The sequence below is a fragment of the Lygodium microphyllum genome, chromosome 5 (genome assembly GCF_053477565.2).
Source record: "Lygodium microphyllum isolate KBCC chromosome 5, Lygodium_microphyllum_v1.1.10, whole genome shotgun sequence".
Taxonomy (NCBI): Eukaryota; Viridiplantae; Streptophyta; class Polypodiopsida; order Schizaeales; family Lygodiaceae; genus Lygodium; species Lygodium microphyllum.
The window spans coordinates 160,081,047-160,099,429 of record NC_141139.1 but is presented as its reverse complement, the minus strand read 5'-3'; the positions used below and the strand labels follow the sequence as shown (position 1 = coordinate 160,099,429).

General features: G+C 42.3%; 1 protein-coding gene across 5 annotated transcripts in view; it reads left to right on the top strand.

The window, feature by feature from the left end:
• Nucleotides 1-8,773, top strand: part of POL{LAMBDA} (DNA polymerase lambda (POLL)) — a 68,509-nt gene extending 59,736 nt beyond the window's left edge. For 2 of the 5 annotated variants that reach the window (XM_087678595.1, XM_087678596.1), the window contains exons 13-16: nucleotides 5,253-5,333; nucleotides 7,800-7,867; nucleotides 8,002-8,086; nucleotides 8,246-8,766. In XM_087678595.1, coding sequence (XP_087534721.1) covers nucleotides 5,253-5,333; nucleotides 7,800-7,867; nucleotides 8,002-8,086; nucleotides 8,246-8,344 — 333 coding nt within the window. In that variant the 3' untranslated portion in view covers nucleotides 8,345-8,766. Of the gene's footprint in view, nucleotides 1-5,252; nucleotides 5,334-7,799; nucleotides 7,868-8,001; nucleotides 8,087-8,245 lie in introns of all 5 variants that reach the window. The other 3 variants (XM_087678599.1, XM_087678597.1, XM_087678598.1) reach the window with 3 other exon arrangements.
• The last annotated feature ends 9,610 nt before the right edge of the window (nucleotides 8,774-18,383 follow it).

The following is an 18,383-nucleotide window of genomic DNA, read 5'->3' as shown; positions in this document are numbered from 1 at the left end:
ACTCATGCTATGGTTTCTTTTGGTCCTCGCAATCAGCCCACTAGGAAAGTATATACGGATGGTCCGAAGGGCCCACTTGGTAAGTTGGCTTTTGGTGCTAGAGGTAATGTGATTACCCCATGGGATTGTCGTTATCCCCGTTCCTTCCCCAAGATAGTGGATATACCATCTACCTCTAAATTTGGTCGTTGGAACTCTTTTGCCGTGTTAGCTGATTTTTTGGATGAGGGAGTCCTTGACATTCTAGCAGAAAAGGTTAAATCGAGGCAAGCTTTGCCTCGTTCCTGATTTTCCTTTTTTGAATACACATGAAGATAGCCACGTGGAATGTGCGAGGCATTTGTTCTCGCAATAAGCAACATGCCATGTGGAGTTTATTGCATGAGAATCAGTGGGATGTCTTGTGTGTTGTTGAGCACGAGTCACAGTGGATTGTCGTGGGTTTCGCTTGTTTTATGCAGGGACACATGCCATGCATTATTCTGGTGTGCTTATGATTGTACATGAGAAATATCAGCGTGCTCTTATTAAAAATGATGTACATGGTCGTTTTGTGGTGCTTGAAGTTTTATTTGAAGGAGAAACCTTATGGTTACTTGGCCTCTATGCTCCAAACGACCCTTTATCCCATCGGGATCTTTGGAATACTTTGCAGACCTCCTTGTCACTTGGCAGACAGGGTTTTTTGATGGGGGATTTTAATATGTGTGTTGATCCTTCATAGTCCACATCAGAGCATTCGGTGATGGACGCTCTGGAACGCCGTATGTGGAATGCGTTTGCTCTTGCCGTACTCAAGCAAGATCTCTGGTCATGGCTACACCCTTCTTCTACAGGGTTTACTTTTCATTCTGCACAGTATACTACTACATGGTCGCGGTTGGACCGCATGTACATCATGCAGGATGATGCTTTTCTTCCTGAGATGCTGGAAATGAAAGTGTTGCAGCAATATGCCTTGTCGGACCATTTTCCTCTATAGTTGGAGATGATTGCACAACCCATTGCACCTTTTAAGCAATTTCTGGATAGACTCCCTTTGCGTTTCAACTCGTCTTATTTGAAGCATTCAATCTTTCAGGGTTATATGCAACAATTGGTTGATATATTTTTATTGGATTTCTCCTATGAGGGCAATGCTTCTTTTGAACGATTGCTCTCTAATGTGCAGCGGGTTGTTCGGCAGTATGGGATCCATCATGCCTCCCTTTGTCGACGGCGTCGACAAGCAGCGGAGGAATGATTGGCTTTGGTTCGTTCCCTACTGGTGGAGACTCCAGATGATGCATTTATGCTGCCATTGGCTATGCGTTTGGCTGATCTTATTAAAGAGTTTCAGTTGAAATCTTATCAGCAGGCCAAATTGCAAAAGTTGATTGAGAATTTACAAGATAGTGCTTGTCAGACTCATAAGTTCTTTCGAGCTCTCCATGCATCCCCTGCTCGAGAGAATATGACTAGGCTCCAGGATGTAGACAATCAAATGGTCAATGATCCTCAGATTATTGTGAATATGTGCAGGAATTATTTTCTAGATCTTCTTGGTTCTACTTCTCCACCTTTTGACCAAATTACTCATGCCCGCTCAGTTTTCTATGATTTGGTCCGCAATCAGGTCCAGCATGACATGCAAACTGTGAGAGTGCGCAACGGAAGAAGAAAACACGAACACAGAGGAGAGACAGAGAGAAAGCAGAGAATGAAGGAAGAAGATCTGCACTGACTGAAATGGATGTTGAATACTCTGAAATGGACTGATCAGTCCCTGCACGCAGCCCGAAGCGTCAGTGAGGGCACCAGATCAGGCTGGAAACAAGGGCAGAACCGATGCCAGAGTGGGAGAGGAGAGAGACTGCGCTGAACCTGAAAAACAATGTGTATGGCTGATGGGGGGGGCTGCTATATACAGCCCCCCAGCCATAAATCTGGCCGACTGGCCAAAAAACTGGCCGACTTGGCCAGAAAACTAGCCGACTTGGCCAAACTGGCCGATTGCACCAACAAGCAGCCTCTAAAGGCTGACTGCCACAAAAAACAGCTATACCTAATCTGACAGAGCTCCTCTGTCTCCTGTCAAACTCTGACAGGAGCTCACAACCAGGAGATGACAGACTGACACTGAACTAGAGCAGGCTAACACAAACTACATTGGAGACAGATATTCGTGAGGAGGTTATGGATGTTTTGTTACACTTGCCCAAGGATAAAAGTCCCAGTTGGGATGGTCTCACCAATGAATTCTTTGAGGTCTTTGCTACCCGCTTGGTGAAACCATTGACGGCTATGTTTCAGCAGGTTTGGGAAACGGGGTTCATGCCTTCCTCATGGAAAGGAGGACTTATCAAACTGCTTCCAAAAGTTCCTTCGCCGTCTATGTTGAAACATTGGCGTCCAATTTCTTTGATGGGTTCTATGTATAAAATCTTTTCCAAAGTGATGGTGAATCGGCTTCACAAGCATCTTCCCGCCATTGTGCATCCTCTTCAATATGGTTTCATCAAGGGCCGAAACATTCTGCATAATGTCTTAAATGTGCAAATGGCTATTGACTATGCAAGGCACTCTCTTCAGGAGGTGGTATTGATCCAATTGGACTTGGAAAAGGCTTTATATTATTTAGACTGGTCTTTCATTATAGAACTTATGTCTACTATGGGCTATGGCACTCGGATGTCTCATTTGATCTACACCATTAGTGCTGCGGCTTCTTCGCGAGTTATGCTGAATGGTGGTGTTACCAAGCCTTTTGTCCTTGCACGCTCTGTGAGACAGGGTTGCCCTTTGAGTCCTCTCTTTTTTGCCATCGCGACTCATTCAGTTCTTTCGATGTTATCCCATATGGCAGCCTCTAATCAGTTGGCTGGATTGTCTCTTTCTTTTGGACAGCACTTCATTAGTCAACCCTTGGCTGATGACAACTTTATGATTTTGCGTGCGGACAAGGATAATCTTCACAAAGCATTAGATGTTTGGACTCTCTTTGGCCATGCTTCTGGTCTCCATATCAATGCTTTGAAATCAGCCATTCTCAGTTGCATGGAGTCAGATTTGCAGTCATTGGACTGGCAGGGAATGGTTGTTCTCCGTGGTTCAATTGTTAGGCATCTTGGGTACCCTTTGGGTGTTGATGTTCGGCCAAAGCAACTACTACAGTGGAGTTCACAGAAACTGGCAGCTAAGTTTCTGTATTGGAAGTCACAGGCATGGCCCTTTCATGTTCGCCTCAAAGTAGCTCAGACAATTTTGTTGCCAATGCTCACATATTTCTTGCCATTACTGCCTTGGACTACTACTACATTGAATGCTCTTACTCAGTACATTCGTTTCATGATATGGAAGAAGGATTCCTTGCATGCAGGCATTTTATGGATTTCTTGGTCGCATGCATGTACCCCCAAACGCATGGGTGGTGGGGCTATTTTGGATGTCGAAACTCATATTTTGGCACTCCGCTGGTCTCTTTTCTGTGCCATGTGCTTGGATCATCACCCGTGGGTCTTTATAGCTCGTTATTTTCTTGAGGATCACGAGCTTGTGCATGGTAATACGCAAATTCGGAGCTCCTGGTGGCATGTTCTTAATGCAGACTCTCCGTTTTCTAGTCCTTCATCATCCCTGCTCGCTCATCTGGTATGTTCTTGGAAATTGGTTCTCCAGAAGGCTCAGTGGCATCTAGCGGAGGATCGCTTAGCTGCTAACTTTTTTCAATTGGAATTGTTGGCAGCCTCGCGATTACTTTCTTGGGAAGGCAAACATGAGCTCAGACCAAAATTTAACCGTATGGCACGCTTGGGCTTGACTTCAGTTGCTGCAGATGCCACCCTTGCTAGTCGTAATGTGTTGATCTCCTTTCGTACAGCCAGGAGGCTTTTCAGGATCCCTCGTGGATACCGTGATTTATGGGGACAGCTTTTGATGGTGCTTCAGGGCAAACAACCCTTTCTTGCCCTTGCTTCGGATCATCCCTGGCAAGATTGGGACCTTGTAAGCCGCCTGAATTTGGAAGAGGCCTCAGCTAACCAGGTGTATCATCTTCTGATTAAAGATCATCAATGGTTGGCTACTAGCCTCTAGTGTACAGGGACATATTGCTAGGCTTAAAGGTCTCTTGCGTTGGCATATAGATCTCATTCGGCACTCTGACTTACTTCCTCGGGAGGACTTACTTCCCTAGCATATGGCAATTTCCTCTGCGTCTTTGCCATGACTTTTTGTAACTCTTTTGATGTTTAGTACTTTATAAATATAACATCCATTACGGAGAGAGAGAGAGAGAGAGAGAGAGAGAGAGAGAGAGAGAGAGAGAGAGAGAATGCAGAAATCTGCAGTGGATGAATGCTGAATAAAGGGAGGAGATATGTACAATGGGTTATTGAATGTATTTGCCAGAGATCTCTCACCTTGCACACCGTAAATCTGAATGTGTGACCCAGGCTGGGCTGCCAAAAATATGCTGGAAGAACAAATAAAAAATAGCAGGTCATACTGTTAAAAACTGGACTAATGCAGCAAATATGGCCGATTCCACAATAATAATAATAAAACATGCTGTGACTGCAGGGCTGCCTGATGTGGCACCTGCCCAACCTGCCTGGCAGTTTCGAACCTGCCTAAATGGCTGCACAAACTGCTCACGACTGCTGCATACTGTCCGATGTGATCAAGAAATGCATGAATCTTCCCTAAGATGTCTGTACACTGCCTGTGCCTGTCCAAGGGATGACCAAATCTCTAACAGAAGAAACTTCAAATGGGCTGACAAATACATTAGATGGATGTTTGTTTGTACTAAGAAGGATCTTTCCTGCTTTATGGCAGCAGTCAAGGTCCAGAGTTGGGAGGTTGGATGGAATCTGAATCCCAAGTTAAACTGGATTAGTGTACTATCAACAGATGGTGATTAGTTTTATGTCCCTTTTTAGCCGAGTTCCTTTTAGGTTGTGGTGGATGAACGGCCAATATTATTTGTGATTTTATGTTAGAGAGATTTAAGATCTCCAGTAGTTGAGATTTTAGGAGGTGTAAAAATCTGTTTTTAGAGCATGAATATGCTTGAAGAAATTTGTGTCAATGGTTGCTAGATTATAGGCTTTAACAACTGTCGCTATGTATATTGCATTGACAATGCATACTTAATAAACTTGCAAATTCTTTATCTTTTTAGCTCTTTCAAGATGTAGGCCCATTCTTTTTATGTTTTTGTAGTTCCATTATTTGTTTTAAATCTTCAAAAGATGATAATATTGAACCAGGAAACAGATTCGGGTGTTGATACATACTATGGATTGTGCAAATATCCTGGTAGAGAACGTCGTCACCGTATAGATTTCAAGGTATCTCCTAACCTTCCTTTTCCAGCTATAAATTAGAACAAGCATATCATTGAGATGCTTGGACTGTGAGAGACAAATGGGCAAGTGCAAGAGTTGTTAGATAACGGAATGATTTGGCCAATCTTCTTACCGTATTGCTCCCCTATATTGCTTTGCAAAAGACGGATGGTTCAGGGCAAGCGTGCATAGATTTTCACGCTTTGAATAAAATCAAAATTAAAAGTAAATTTTTGATTCTTAGAATTGATGAGGTGATGGACGAACTGCAGGATTCTCTTATATTCAGTTGCATTGACTTGAAAAGTGGATACCATGAGATACTCATTAGGCCCAAATATACGTATAAGGCAACATTCATGATTTCATCTGGCTTATATGAGTTCTTGGTGGTCTTCCGGATAGGTAGGAAGGCGAGCCACTCATACCTTGGCATGGCCTGGGTAGTAGGCCTCAAGAAACAAAGCTTTGAGGAAAGTGCAAGTGGAAAAGCGATTCTTGGGAAATTGGCTATACCACTTGTTCACATCTTCCAAGGTAGAAGGGAAAGAGTATGAGGAGTGTGGCTTCCTTGTCTACCCTTCTGCTCTGACATAGGGCTCGAAAGCTTCAAACTTCCTTCTAGTGCCTTGTGGATTCTTCGGAAATTGACTATACCACTCGTTCACGTCTTCCAAGGTAGAAGGGAAAGAGTATGAGGAGTGTGACTTCCTTGTTCTACCCTTCTGCTCTGACGTAGGGCTCGAAATCTTCAAACTTCCTCCTAGTGCCTTGTGGAGAGACTCCTGGCCTAAATCCCTTGTCCTAGAGCCACGAGACCCAAACTGGTGCTGGTTGAGTCTTCCTTGTAGTTTGGAGGAAAGGAAAACTTCGTGGGACTTGGCATCTATTAAAAACCCAAAGAGGCATACACTCCATGAATTCCTGTCAGTCAAGTATGTTGCAGAGTCCTTTTGGGGGTACCATGGTCAAATTGTAGAGTACATGTGCACATTACAGGTGGGTTCCTTCCTCACAGAGAAATATGCACTGCTATGTGAAGTCTCTGGAATTTCTATAGAAATATCTCTGGGATGTTATATGTATGCTCCAGAAAAGGGCTCCACTTAAGTCTGCAGAGCAGGCAACAGAGAATGCTTACTACCTTACAGAGAATGCCAAATATGCCCAAGAAATCTAGTCCTAGAGAAATGGAAGTCCAAAGAGAGACTCTGCAAGTTCAGAGAATAATGTTGCAATGCATCAAGAGAGAGAGACCAGTCAAGAGAGCCTACAAGAATGCTGGGGAGAGGAATAAAATGCTTACAGAAATGTGGGAGAGAGAAGAAAGAAATGCTAGAGAGAGAGAAGAAAAAAGGGCCGGAGGGGAGGGGAGGTGCTAAGAGATACTAGAGAGAACAAATAGACACCAGAGAGAACAAAGAATGCAGAGAGAAGTTTAAGAGATGGTAGCGAGAAATGCAAGTCTGATATGTCCACAGAAAAATGCACAGGTGTGCTCGTAAGTTTATAGTCTGTAGAAAATCCCTGTCTACTGATGAAATGAGGGGAATGTTATGAATGCTTGAAGAATGATTAGTTAAGATGGAAGATGTTTGTGTCTTCATACCAGAGTGCCATTGCCGAGAAGGAAGGCAAACCTGATTGTTTTGACCTCTTGATGTGATCTATCATGATGAAAACAAGGATGAGGAAGATGATGGAGATATTAGAGTACATAAAGTTCATCTCACTTGTGACTTTAGCCATGCCATTAATCTAGGTGATTGCTAGGAAGGAGCAGCCGTAAGGACAGCTCTACAAACAAATTTTAATTTGATAAATACTAAGACTCGTATAGCCAAGGAAAACGACCAGGTGGATGCCAAGTTGTTAATGCTCTGATTTAGTCAGGTGATCTTTTCTTTATAGTTTCAATATGCAATTATTAGTTTTTGGAAGGAAAAGTATTCTAGCTTAGTTTTTATTGCAAGGATTCCATCTTGGCCTTTTTAGCATTCATGGACACTGTCCAGATACATCCAAAATGTTCATGTCTCAAACATCCCTTCCTGATTCAGATTAGATCGTATGATGGCATTCTCGTGAACAGGCTAATATTGCACACGCATGTGCAATGGTGAAAGTTCATTGTACTTAGTAATTTTGCTTATGTTGAACACAAATAGGCTTTAGTAATTATGTGCTACTGTGGGTGGAACTCTTGGAGTTAAACAAACCACGTAATCACACATTCTAGCAAGCTACTACCTTTGTACCAACCTTGAGTCATGCCACATTTTGACCCAGATTTCTACCCATGGCCAAGGGGACATCAATATGTTCTCCCTTTTTTTTCACAGAAGACTGTGAATCATTGTGTATAGCTGACGAAGGTGTGAATAGTCTCAGAAAATTGGTTAGGGGTTCCAATGCAAGTTAAAATTGTTATTTGACCACTTAATCTGCCATGATTTTTATATCTTACAGGTGTACTCTGCAGAGATGTACCCATTTGGTCTAATTGCCTGGACTGGAAATGATGTTTTGAACAGAAGGTCTGCCACTATAGATGTTTCTAATGATGTTCTCCTCTCCATTTGACAAAGTTTGATCCAGTCAAAGTAAGAAGTGAAGCATGCTATCTAGGAACAGCTAAGTTAAGGTGACTGGATTGCTTTCTTCTGCTCAGGTTGAGGTTGCTGGCAGAAAGCAAAGGTTACAGACTTGACGATACGGGCCTCTTTCCAACGATGCGTGATTCTGGGGGGAAGAAGGTCTGACAGAGTATTTCTTATTGTTAGACATCAATGTGTGTCATGATTTGTTAGGGATGATGTCAATTTGAAGTGAGAAAAACTTCTGGTCTTCCCCTCTGACAAGTTTTGTGAGAATTCCCGGGCCCTTTTCGAAAAACTAACCAAGAACTTATGCAGGTGAAAAGTAGAGGCCATACAGTACCATGTAAATCAGAGAGAGAGGTGTTTGACTTCCTGGGTTTTCCATGGCTTGAGCCCCACGAACGCAATTTGTAGGTCTGTGTGGAGGCCTGGAGGCAAGCAGGGTTCAATTGCAGACTCCTTTGTTGATCAATCTTTGTACAGTAAATTATGGCAACAGTTTGTGAAGTGAGGTAGTACTGTGTTTTCTGGGGACACTCTTTTATGGCTATCATGTAACATTTTCTCTTGTGTTAAGCGACAAGCTATGCACAATATGTAGAGGGAAACTGGAGGCCAGCTGGCTGTAGGCATGCAAAAACTTGCACATATGCTGTACATGCTGTAGATTACTGTTCCAAGGCTTGCTGTGTTAGTGGTTAAGAGTTGGAACTTTGTATGAGCTTCTTGTCTGTACATTGGAATGATAGAAAAACTGTGTTAGGACTGAAATCTCTCAGTATTGTGGGTCTTGACAGTTGAGGTTGCTATCATGGGGAATCTATGAGAATGCAGTGTGGCAAGTGAATTTGTGACGTACTGTTGTTCCAAGTGAAATGTTAAGCTATCTGCAAGTGGCTGATGGTGGGTGATTGGTATTATAATAGGGACACATGGTAGAACGGACTTCAATGTGGCTGGCTTGACAAAACTAGGTATTTTTTCAGGATGCTAACTTGTAGGGATTGTGCAGTACTTGCAAGATAGAAATGAAGATCGGAATCCATAGCTATGTTTGGTTATTTTTGGTTAAAGAATCATAAGACATTGCAGCTGCTTATTGAATTGCCTGTCCAAGGAGAGTTTCACTGTGCTCAAATTTATCTGGGTGTGAGTAATATTAGTCAGAGTCTTTATTAAGTAGTGTCTCACAAGCTTAAACTGCAGCTTAATATATCTCTCCAGACAACTGGCATTCCATTTCATGTGTCATATCACTTGTCTAGATTAAAATTATAGTTTATGGTTGGTGTAGATTTATGTGAGCTCCTTAAAAATTTTACCTTTCTTGTTCCTTTTTCTGAGCGTCAATAGGAGGATCTCAAGACACATGATTTGTGGTTTTTACCTCGATGCTTCTATAGAAATAGATAGCATCTTAGAAAATGTCAACTAATGTGGGAAGGTTGCTGGGAAAGCTCATCTAAATTTGACCAATTGTAGATGAAAATGCCTCACCTACAAAAACTCACTTGAGAAACTTCACCAAAACTGTTTCTCCATTCATCCCACCAAAAGAACTCTACTTGTTGGCACCTGAAAACTGGGGTGTTATGTTTGATCAGATGGCTTATCACCCACTTTCTAATACTTGAAAAATGTATTTTCAAAGGGGTGTCATGCAATTGACTAAGTGGCCAATCATCCGCTTTGTATATTAGAAAGAGAGATTTGCAATTGTATTGGCTAAACCATACTAGCGAAAAGTGGTATTTGCTGAATTTCTGTTGGCTTTAGAATTTGCGTGGCTTAGCAATCAGCATTGTGATGGTAATGCATCATATCAACATTTAACTGTTCTTTATGTTTGAATATCAAGCTACTACAGAATCTTGTAATTTACTATGCATAGCACGGTGATGGTGTAATGCATGCTACTCTTTGGCACTAGCAATGTTTAAAGATTGTAAGAAGCGGAGTCTACAAATGTAATTGCTGCTTCTTCTATAATCTCTCTTGATGGGTTGTGGATAGGTTTTCTCCTACTTGTATGCTGAGCACAACTTGTATAATATCTCTTGATGGATTGTGGATAGGCTTCCTCCTACAACTTATATAACGGGCTTTTGATAGCATAAGCACAACCAAAAGTGAAGACATAAGTCTCTTTAAGGTCTTCTATGAGAGGTTCTACTACTACTACAATTTCTTTTTCCTTCTCAAACACTATCCTTAGTACTATCTTTTGTCAACAACCAAAATGCTTCAACTTATGCATCCACTTTGTAAAGTTGTTAGACATGTATTTTATGGTCACCTATATGGGACAAACAATGACATTGGATAGAATAATAAACGGTTGTAGGAAATAAGACCTAAACTTTCAGACCTAAACTTTTAGACTCAAGACTCTAGCTAGTGTAATCGACTCCCTATATGAGCATTTTTGCACTCTAGCTATTATGAAAACTTGCAAATAGAGACTCCTCATGAAACATCTCTCTCTCTCTATATAGGACCTACTTTTGGTTTGCATCGTAACATAGGTTGAAAAATAAATGCTCATTCCATTTTGGAGGCTTCAAAGTTCACAATCTACTTGACACTTGCTCGATTCTCTTTCTCATATCAAACCCATCACCCAAACAACTCCTTAATGAGTTAACCTATACTTTGTATGGAATATTTGTGAGAAAGAGTCGACAATTTGAGATATGCACTCGACCCCCAATATTTATGAGAGAGAGTCGATGACTTGAGAATAATTTGGGATATATACTTCAAGATTTTGTAAGAAAAAATTCAATTGAGCCATACTTTGATGGTGTCCTCTCAGAGCAACTATAGGTGTAACATTACCTACTACTTTCTCCCCTCTTGAGATATAGCATGACTTGAAAATGAAATTCTTTGTAAAGCTATATGGTGCTTATTGGGATTAAGATGATTCCGTTAATTCATCCATCCTCCAAACTTCAAAATATCTTAAATTTATCACAATGATCCCCACGATGACTATATATGCAAAAACAATCAAGAAACACATGAGAAATACAAAGGAGTACGTGTAAAATGTTAAAAAGGTAGTTGGCACATGGGCGATCTTGAATGGTATCAATGTGGTATGAAAAACACCACAAAAAAAGTACCAAATGTTCTTTTCCAATTAAAAAAATTATACTAATGACACTTCAAGAAAATTCTTGAGATAATACTAAGGACAAAGGATGCTTAATAGGAGTCATCGAGTACATAAGAAATAAAATAGTTGTGGGAACAAGCAATCTAGTCGGCTTTACGGCTCGAGCATATGGGGGGACTAGGTGAAAGAATATTTAGAATACCATGACCACAAGAAATTCTCTCTCTTCATCCTCATCCTCTCAAGACCACCCTGCAACCTCTCACATCTCACTTTGGAGAGTATGAGCGATCTCTAAGTAAATCCTGAAAAGAGTCTTTGTATTGAGAACATCTTCTATAAGTCCACTACACATACAAATAGTATGGAGTGGGGATTTTACTCAAATGCTAGCCAATGATAAGAAAGCCGTGTCACCCCTAAACATCCTCATGCTCATGTTAGGCCTCCATGTGTGACTTGAGCTAATGCCCCCCAAGTTGCAACCATAGTCTCTATCATGCCATGAGAGACCATCTTGAAGGATCTCCCCAAGTTGCGAGCGAGGAGTGGTTGCTAACGCTACTACGATCTTGCTCATTTGATCCTCCTCCCAATCCTAGTAGTATAGCCAAAGAAGGATACTTTAAATGGAAATCCACTCTCTTGGATCCTATTGTGATCTTTGGAGAGGCCTTCTTTTGTTAAGCTCAATGGCTCCATCCATTAATCAAGTAATTGATCAGATCTAGGTCTACACATCATCTCCTCTCTCAATGTGCCACTACTTTGATCCCCTTTCTAGAGCATCCCATGAACCTTGCCTAGATCAAGTCTTTTCCTTAAAAGTAGCCATTCTCCCTATGAAAGAGAGGGTCTTGTCTCTACTTATCATAATGACCCCAAGAAGAATGGCATTGCACCTAACCAATGCATGTTAGGATTCTTTTGGACTTAATTTTGGGCATCATAAGAAGTTCAATGTTATTAACTCTCTATTAAGAATGGTGTGAGTCCTATTAAACTTACATTGAAACCCTATCATATCATATTGTTTAATACCTCGCATTAAAGCAATCTGAGTTTGAAAGTTTGACAAAATTCTAGCTCACATGTTGAAGTTATATTGGATATTTTAAATCTTAGCTTAAAAATGTATTGTTATAGAACTTTTTGAGTCACTTTTTCTACATTTCTCACTCCCCATATCTAAGTCTTACCGTATTATTTATTATGAAAAGATATTGAGAAGTAGATTATAAATAGCTTAAGTTCAATAAGTTTGGAGTCCCTTTGCGACAATTTTATCGTGGTCTCATTTTTCAAAGCAAAAGATGACGTGGCAATTCTTAAAGGGCCTAAAGTTGAGTCTAACATGACCTACATAATTCTTGCACATGGTCATGAGAAGAACTTGGTTGGCAACTGCTACTCTCCTAGCTAGAGAAAGCCTTGTTGAGCTCTAATAGAAGAGCTTATGCCTAATGCTCAAGAGAAGAGGTGTTGACTATTGCCTTAAAGTAATGTCAGCCCCCACACAACACCCAAGATATCTCATATGGTCCTAGAGGGAGCCAAGTGAAGCTTCATGAGGCTTTCAATTCAAGTGTCTAGTGTGAAATCCCCAAATCCATACAACTTGTGCAAATCAATTAAAGCACGACATGCTTTGTTGAAAATCTCTATGGCTATACAAAGATCCTAAAGTTTCAAGTTTCTCTCATCCTTGTCCAAGTAAACTTTTGTGTCATATTTAAAAAGCATACATGAAGGAGCTCTTGAAACTTAATGACGCCATTTTATGAAAATTGAAACTAAATTCAAATGACCAAACACTTCGTATTCATCTTTGTTCTCTCCCTTTGTTTTGTTGTTCTCATCTCTTTCCTTCCTTGGTGGTTGCTTGTTTCTCTCTCTCTCCCCTCTCTTTGCCATGGATACATAAATTTGACTTTCAACAAGTTGCCCAAGCTATGAAATCACATCCATATCTGTGTTTGATTCATTCCAAATAGATGGAAGATGGATTCCTACCATTATTAGCAAAGGTAGATAGATTACCATACAATAAGCAAAACAAAGGAAAAGATAGAGATATGAGGGCTCCTTCATCTCTGCTTCGAAGGGTAGGATCAAAGATTTCAAACTTGGAGCAAATAAGAAAAGCATAAAAGAGGTTTTAGTAGTACATGTATTTATATCTAAAGAGTCGCATTCGGAATTTGGAGCTTTAAGTCTTTGTAATGAAGGAGACCTAACTGTCCTAACTAAGGGGAAAGAGAGAGAGAAGGACTGCAGAAGAAGAGGGAGAGGAGAGAGAAAGGCAAGAAGAAGAGAGAGAAAGAGGGAAAGACGAAGAAGAAGAGGAAGCCATGAAAGCTTGAGAAGGTGAAAAGAGAGTTTCTTGATAATTTCTGTGATGCCTCAAAATACCCTCTTACACCTTATATACCGTCAGTGTGACTGGTATGTTCCCATGCCATATTCCCGTGATCCCCGTTCATTACAAACCATCCCGTCTCATAAAGTTTTTGTCCTAAAAAACAAGGGATGTAGTCATGGACTGTAAGAGTGTGCTGTAGAAAATCAGCAATAACTTTGTGTGGGCAACTCCGAATGGGACAATTGAGGTGTCGTTACGGAGCCCATGAGATGTACTTTCAGCCCATGTGGTTGGGGTGGGGCTGCAATCAGGTCAGAGCCAAAACTGGTACAAAATAAAGGGCTATCCAGGAATTTCTAGTGTGCAGTCCCAGATGGTATGGCTGGAGAAAAACAGCCATAACTTCCACTAGGGAACTCCGATTGGGGCAAGTAAGGTGTCGGAACGGAGCCCTCGAGGTATACTTTCTGATCATGTATGGAGGATGGGGCTGAGAGTAGACTAGGACCAAATCTGGTACAAAACAGGTGGCTGTCCAGATGCAGACTGCAGCCCAAAACAAGGGTCATGGTGAGGTACCAGCCAACACAGCCTCCTTGAGGTGTGGAAATTCATCCAATATAGATGCTGGGCGCCAAGAGGCTTCCTCTATTGGTAGGCCTTGCCATTTGATCAAGTATTCATGTATGGAACGGGTGCGGAGTTGCTTTTCACGTTGCCCAATGACCGCTTCCGGAATGTACTGAATAAAGCCCTCCTTATCTATGGGTGGGAGCTCCTCTACATGATCTTTGGGAGTGCCAATGAAAGGTTTCAATTGGCTCACGTGGAAGACGCCATGGATCTTAGTGGTGGAAGGGAGTTGGAGGCGGTAAGCCAAATCCCCGACCCTCTTAATGATCTTGTAGGGCCCATAGTAACGGTGTGCCAACTTGTTGCAAGAGCCGTCCTTTAGTGTGGCATAACGGGATTTGGGGACCTTGAGGAGTACCATTTCACCCTCTTGAAAGTCAAGGGGCCTTCTTTTTGCATTAGCATGGAGCTTCATGTGCTCTTGAGCCCTTTTGAGGTTTACCTTGCATTGTTGAAGTAGAGCTTGCATGCGGTCCAACTCTTCTTTTCCCAAGGGGTTGAGCTTTTCATTGAAGATCACGGTAGGAAGGGGCACCCGATAACCATACAATGCTTCGAAGGGAGAGACTCCAATGCTTGAATGAGTGGAGTTGTTGTAAGAAAATTCAGCCAAGTGCAGCCATACATCCCAGAGAATTCTGCACATCATGACAAAAATGTCGGAAATAAGTTTCAAGCCACTTATTGACTCTTTCGGTCTGCCCATCCGTTTGGGGATGATAGGCTGTAGACGGAGCCAATTTGGTCCCCATGGAGCTGAAAATGGTCTGCCAAAACTGACTCATAAATTTGGTGTCCCGGTCATGTACTATGACTTGGGGCAAGCCATGCAACTTAAAAACATGCTCCATAAACTGAGTGGCAACTTGGGATGCTGTAAACTGGGATTTTGTAGGGATGAAATGGGCTGCTTTAGTGAGTCGGTCAACTACCACGTAAATGCTATCCCAACCCTTCTTGGTTGTAGGTAAACCAGTGATGAAATCCATGGTAATGTGGGTCCATTTTCCTTCGGGAATAGGTAGAGGCTGCAACAAACCACCCGGTTTAAGAGAGCTATCTTTATTTTGTTGGCAAGGCACACATCTAGACACAAAGTCTTTTACATCCCGCCATAGGCCTTTCCAGTGAAAGCTTTTTGAAACTCGATCATATGTTTTGAAGACCCCTAAGTGGCCAGCAATCGGGGAAGAATGCATCTCTTCAAGGATCCTTTGGGTGAAGGGAGAGGCATGGGGAATCACAATACGGCCATGGAACCAAATGAGGCCATTATGGAGCTGATATTGGGAATTCTCATCCAAGACACCTTGCTGTAATTTCTGGAAAAGAGGGCTGAATTCATCATCAAGTAAGTATGCCTCTTGGAGCTCTTCAATCCAATCATGGTGGAGTTCAGTGATGGATGAGACCTTGCATGCCCACATGCGAGAGAGTGCATCAGCCACTACATTGTCCTTTCCACGGGTCTGGGTAATCTCAAAGTCATAGTTTTGTACTGTCGCCACCCATCTACGTTGTTTGGGAGTGAGGTTGGGCTGAGTCAAGAAATATTTGAGCACACGGTGATCACTTTTTACCTTAAATCTGCTACCATACAAGTAGTGATGCCACTTTTTGATAGCATGAATGACTGCCAACATCTCCTGATCATAGACATGCAACTCTCTCTCTTTATCATCCAATTTTCGGCTCTCAAATGCTATTACCCCATGTTCCTGTAGCGAAACTGCACCAATATCCCGTCCACTAGCATCACACTGAATGGTAAAATCCTTTGAAAAATCGGGGCATACGAGGATGGGGGCTGAGGTGAGCAAGTCTTTCAGCTGCGCTGAAAACTGCGGGTAGCCAATTCATCCCATAGGAAAGCCTCTTTTTTCAGCTGGTCTGTTAATGGGGCTGCAATGGTGGCATAATGGCGAATAAATCTCCTATAAAAGGAGGAAAGACCAAGAAACCCGCGCAAGGAGATAGTGGTAGTGGGGGTGGGCCACTCCCGGACACATTGCACTTTTTTAGGATCAGCTTGGATGCCTTTTTCACTAACGATGTGTCCTAAGTACTCAACCTCCGTTTGCATAAAGACACACTTGCTTTCTTTGGCAAAGAGACGGTGCTCTCTCAGTACATCAAAAATCTGTCTAACATGCTTCAAGTGCTCATGCATTGACTTGCTGTAAATGAGTATATCATCAAAGAATACCAACACAAACTTGAAAAGCCATGGCTGCAATATCTTGTTCATTAAGCTCTGAAAGGTGGCGGGGGCATTTGTGAGCCCAAATGGCATGACAAGGAAATGATACAAGCCACGGTCAGTCCGAAAGGCCGTTTTGACTTCATCACCCGCCCGCATTCTGATTTGGTGGTAACCGGATCGCAAATCAATCTTAGTGAAGTAGCGTGCACCCTTGAGTTCATCAAGCAAGTCATCAATTCGAGGGATGGGGTATCTATTTTTGACGGTGATCTTATTGAGATCACAGTAGTCAATGCACAACCGGAAAGATCCGTCCTTTTTCTTAACCAATAGGACCAGGGAGGCATAAGGGAAAGAGCTAGGCTCTATGAATCCTATCTCAGTGAGCTCCTTGACTTGCTTTGCTACTTCCTCTCTCTCACATTTAGAGAGTCTGTATGGGGGTTTATTGATGGGCTTGGCATGGGGCTCCAAGTCGATCGGGTGATCCAGCAATCTTTTAGGGGGAAGGGTAGTGGGAGGTTGAAATAGGTCTTCATACTCAGCCAAAAGTGCTTTTGGTGCTGCATTTTGCTTCCCCAAGGTATGTTGGTCATCATTATCCTTATGCAAATGCAAGACAAAGATTTGGGAGCACTTCTTGAATTCCTTTTTGAGTTGTCTTGCTGTTATAAGCTGAAAATCTACATTTTCTTTGATTCCCTCCAAGTGTACAAGCTGCCCAGGCATTACAAACTCCATGTACAGCTGAAAGAAGTCCATAGAGATTTTTCCCAACTGCTGAAGCCAATCACATCCCAATACAACATCCAAGGGGCCCATATCAAGGGTAATCAAGTTCACCTTTGCTGTGTAATTTTCAGCCAGCATGAGAGACACTTGTGTGCATACATGGGAGCTCACTTCCTCATTTCCATTGGCCACTTGAACCCGAAGGGGTTGCTGTAATTCAGTGGGAACACATGCCAAACGGCTAAGAGTTGATTTATTTACAAAGCTATGTGTGCTGCCACTATCTATGAGGATGTATACACTCTTGCCATCAATGTTACCATGCACCCGTAAGGTGTTCGGACTCCTAGAGCCGGTCCATGCATCCATGGAGATTGAGCAGGCTGATATAGTGGTGGATGAGGGGTGCCAAGGGTCATTCCCAAGCATGTTATCAACGGGGCAGCCACCGGGGTCAAAAGGGAACCCGTCCGGTGAGTCATAAAACTGATCGGGATCAATATCCTCCTCATATTCAGCATTTTCAACAAGTGTCATTATTTGAGAGCTGTCATGCATGTCCTCTTCCAGCTTGTCACTATCTTCCAGCACATACATGCTATTAAACTTGACAGTGGCATTCTTAAAGGGGCATTTGGATGCATGATCAGTCGTGTACTTATCCCCGCATTTGAAACACAAGCCTTTGGCTTTTCTATCCTTGACAACTTCAGGAGGAATGAATTTTTGATCGTTGGGACCGAAGCCATTCCTGGCCTTATTTTCAGCATACTTTGGGTCACTTTTGAAGGGTGGTGCTGTCCCAAAACTGCCATATTTCCTTTCAGTATTAAAAGCGGGGTAAGTAAGAATTTTGGGGCTGCCATTCCCTACATTATTGCTGCGATAATTAGTAGCATATAGGGGTTGCCTACTAGGGTATCTTTGCTGTCCGGCAATGGGCTGCGTGCTCTCATTGAGGTGGTACTTTCGACCATAGCATTCGGCCAATTCTATGGCTGCAAACAAGGTGGCTGGCTTTTGAGCCATTACATCAGCTGAGAGATGCGCATCCAGCCCATAAATGTATTTATGCAATTTGGCCTCATCACTAATTGCCTCAACATACATGGATAAGTTCATAAACTGGTTGGTGTACTCCCTCATGGTGAGATTTCGCTGATCAAACTGATACCATTGCCTAGCCAAGCGTTCTTTTTCCACCGGGGAGACAAAAACTTGGATCATATGCATCTTGAACTCTTCCAATCACGAAACTGCTGGTTTTCTCGCTGAACAAATCTCCACCATGTGTGGGCAAAACCTTCTAAGTGAAGGGAGGCAAAAATGATCTTTGCTTCATCGGTACGGGGGTAGATGAGAAAATAGGCTTCCAATTTAGAGGTCCATTCCTCTAGTTCAG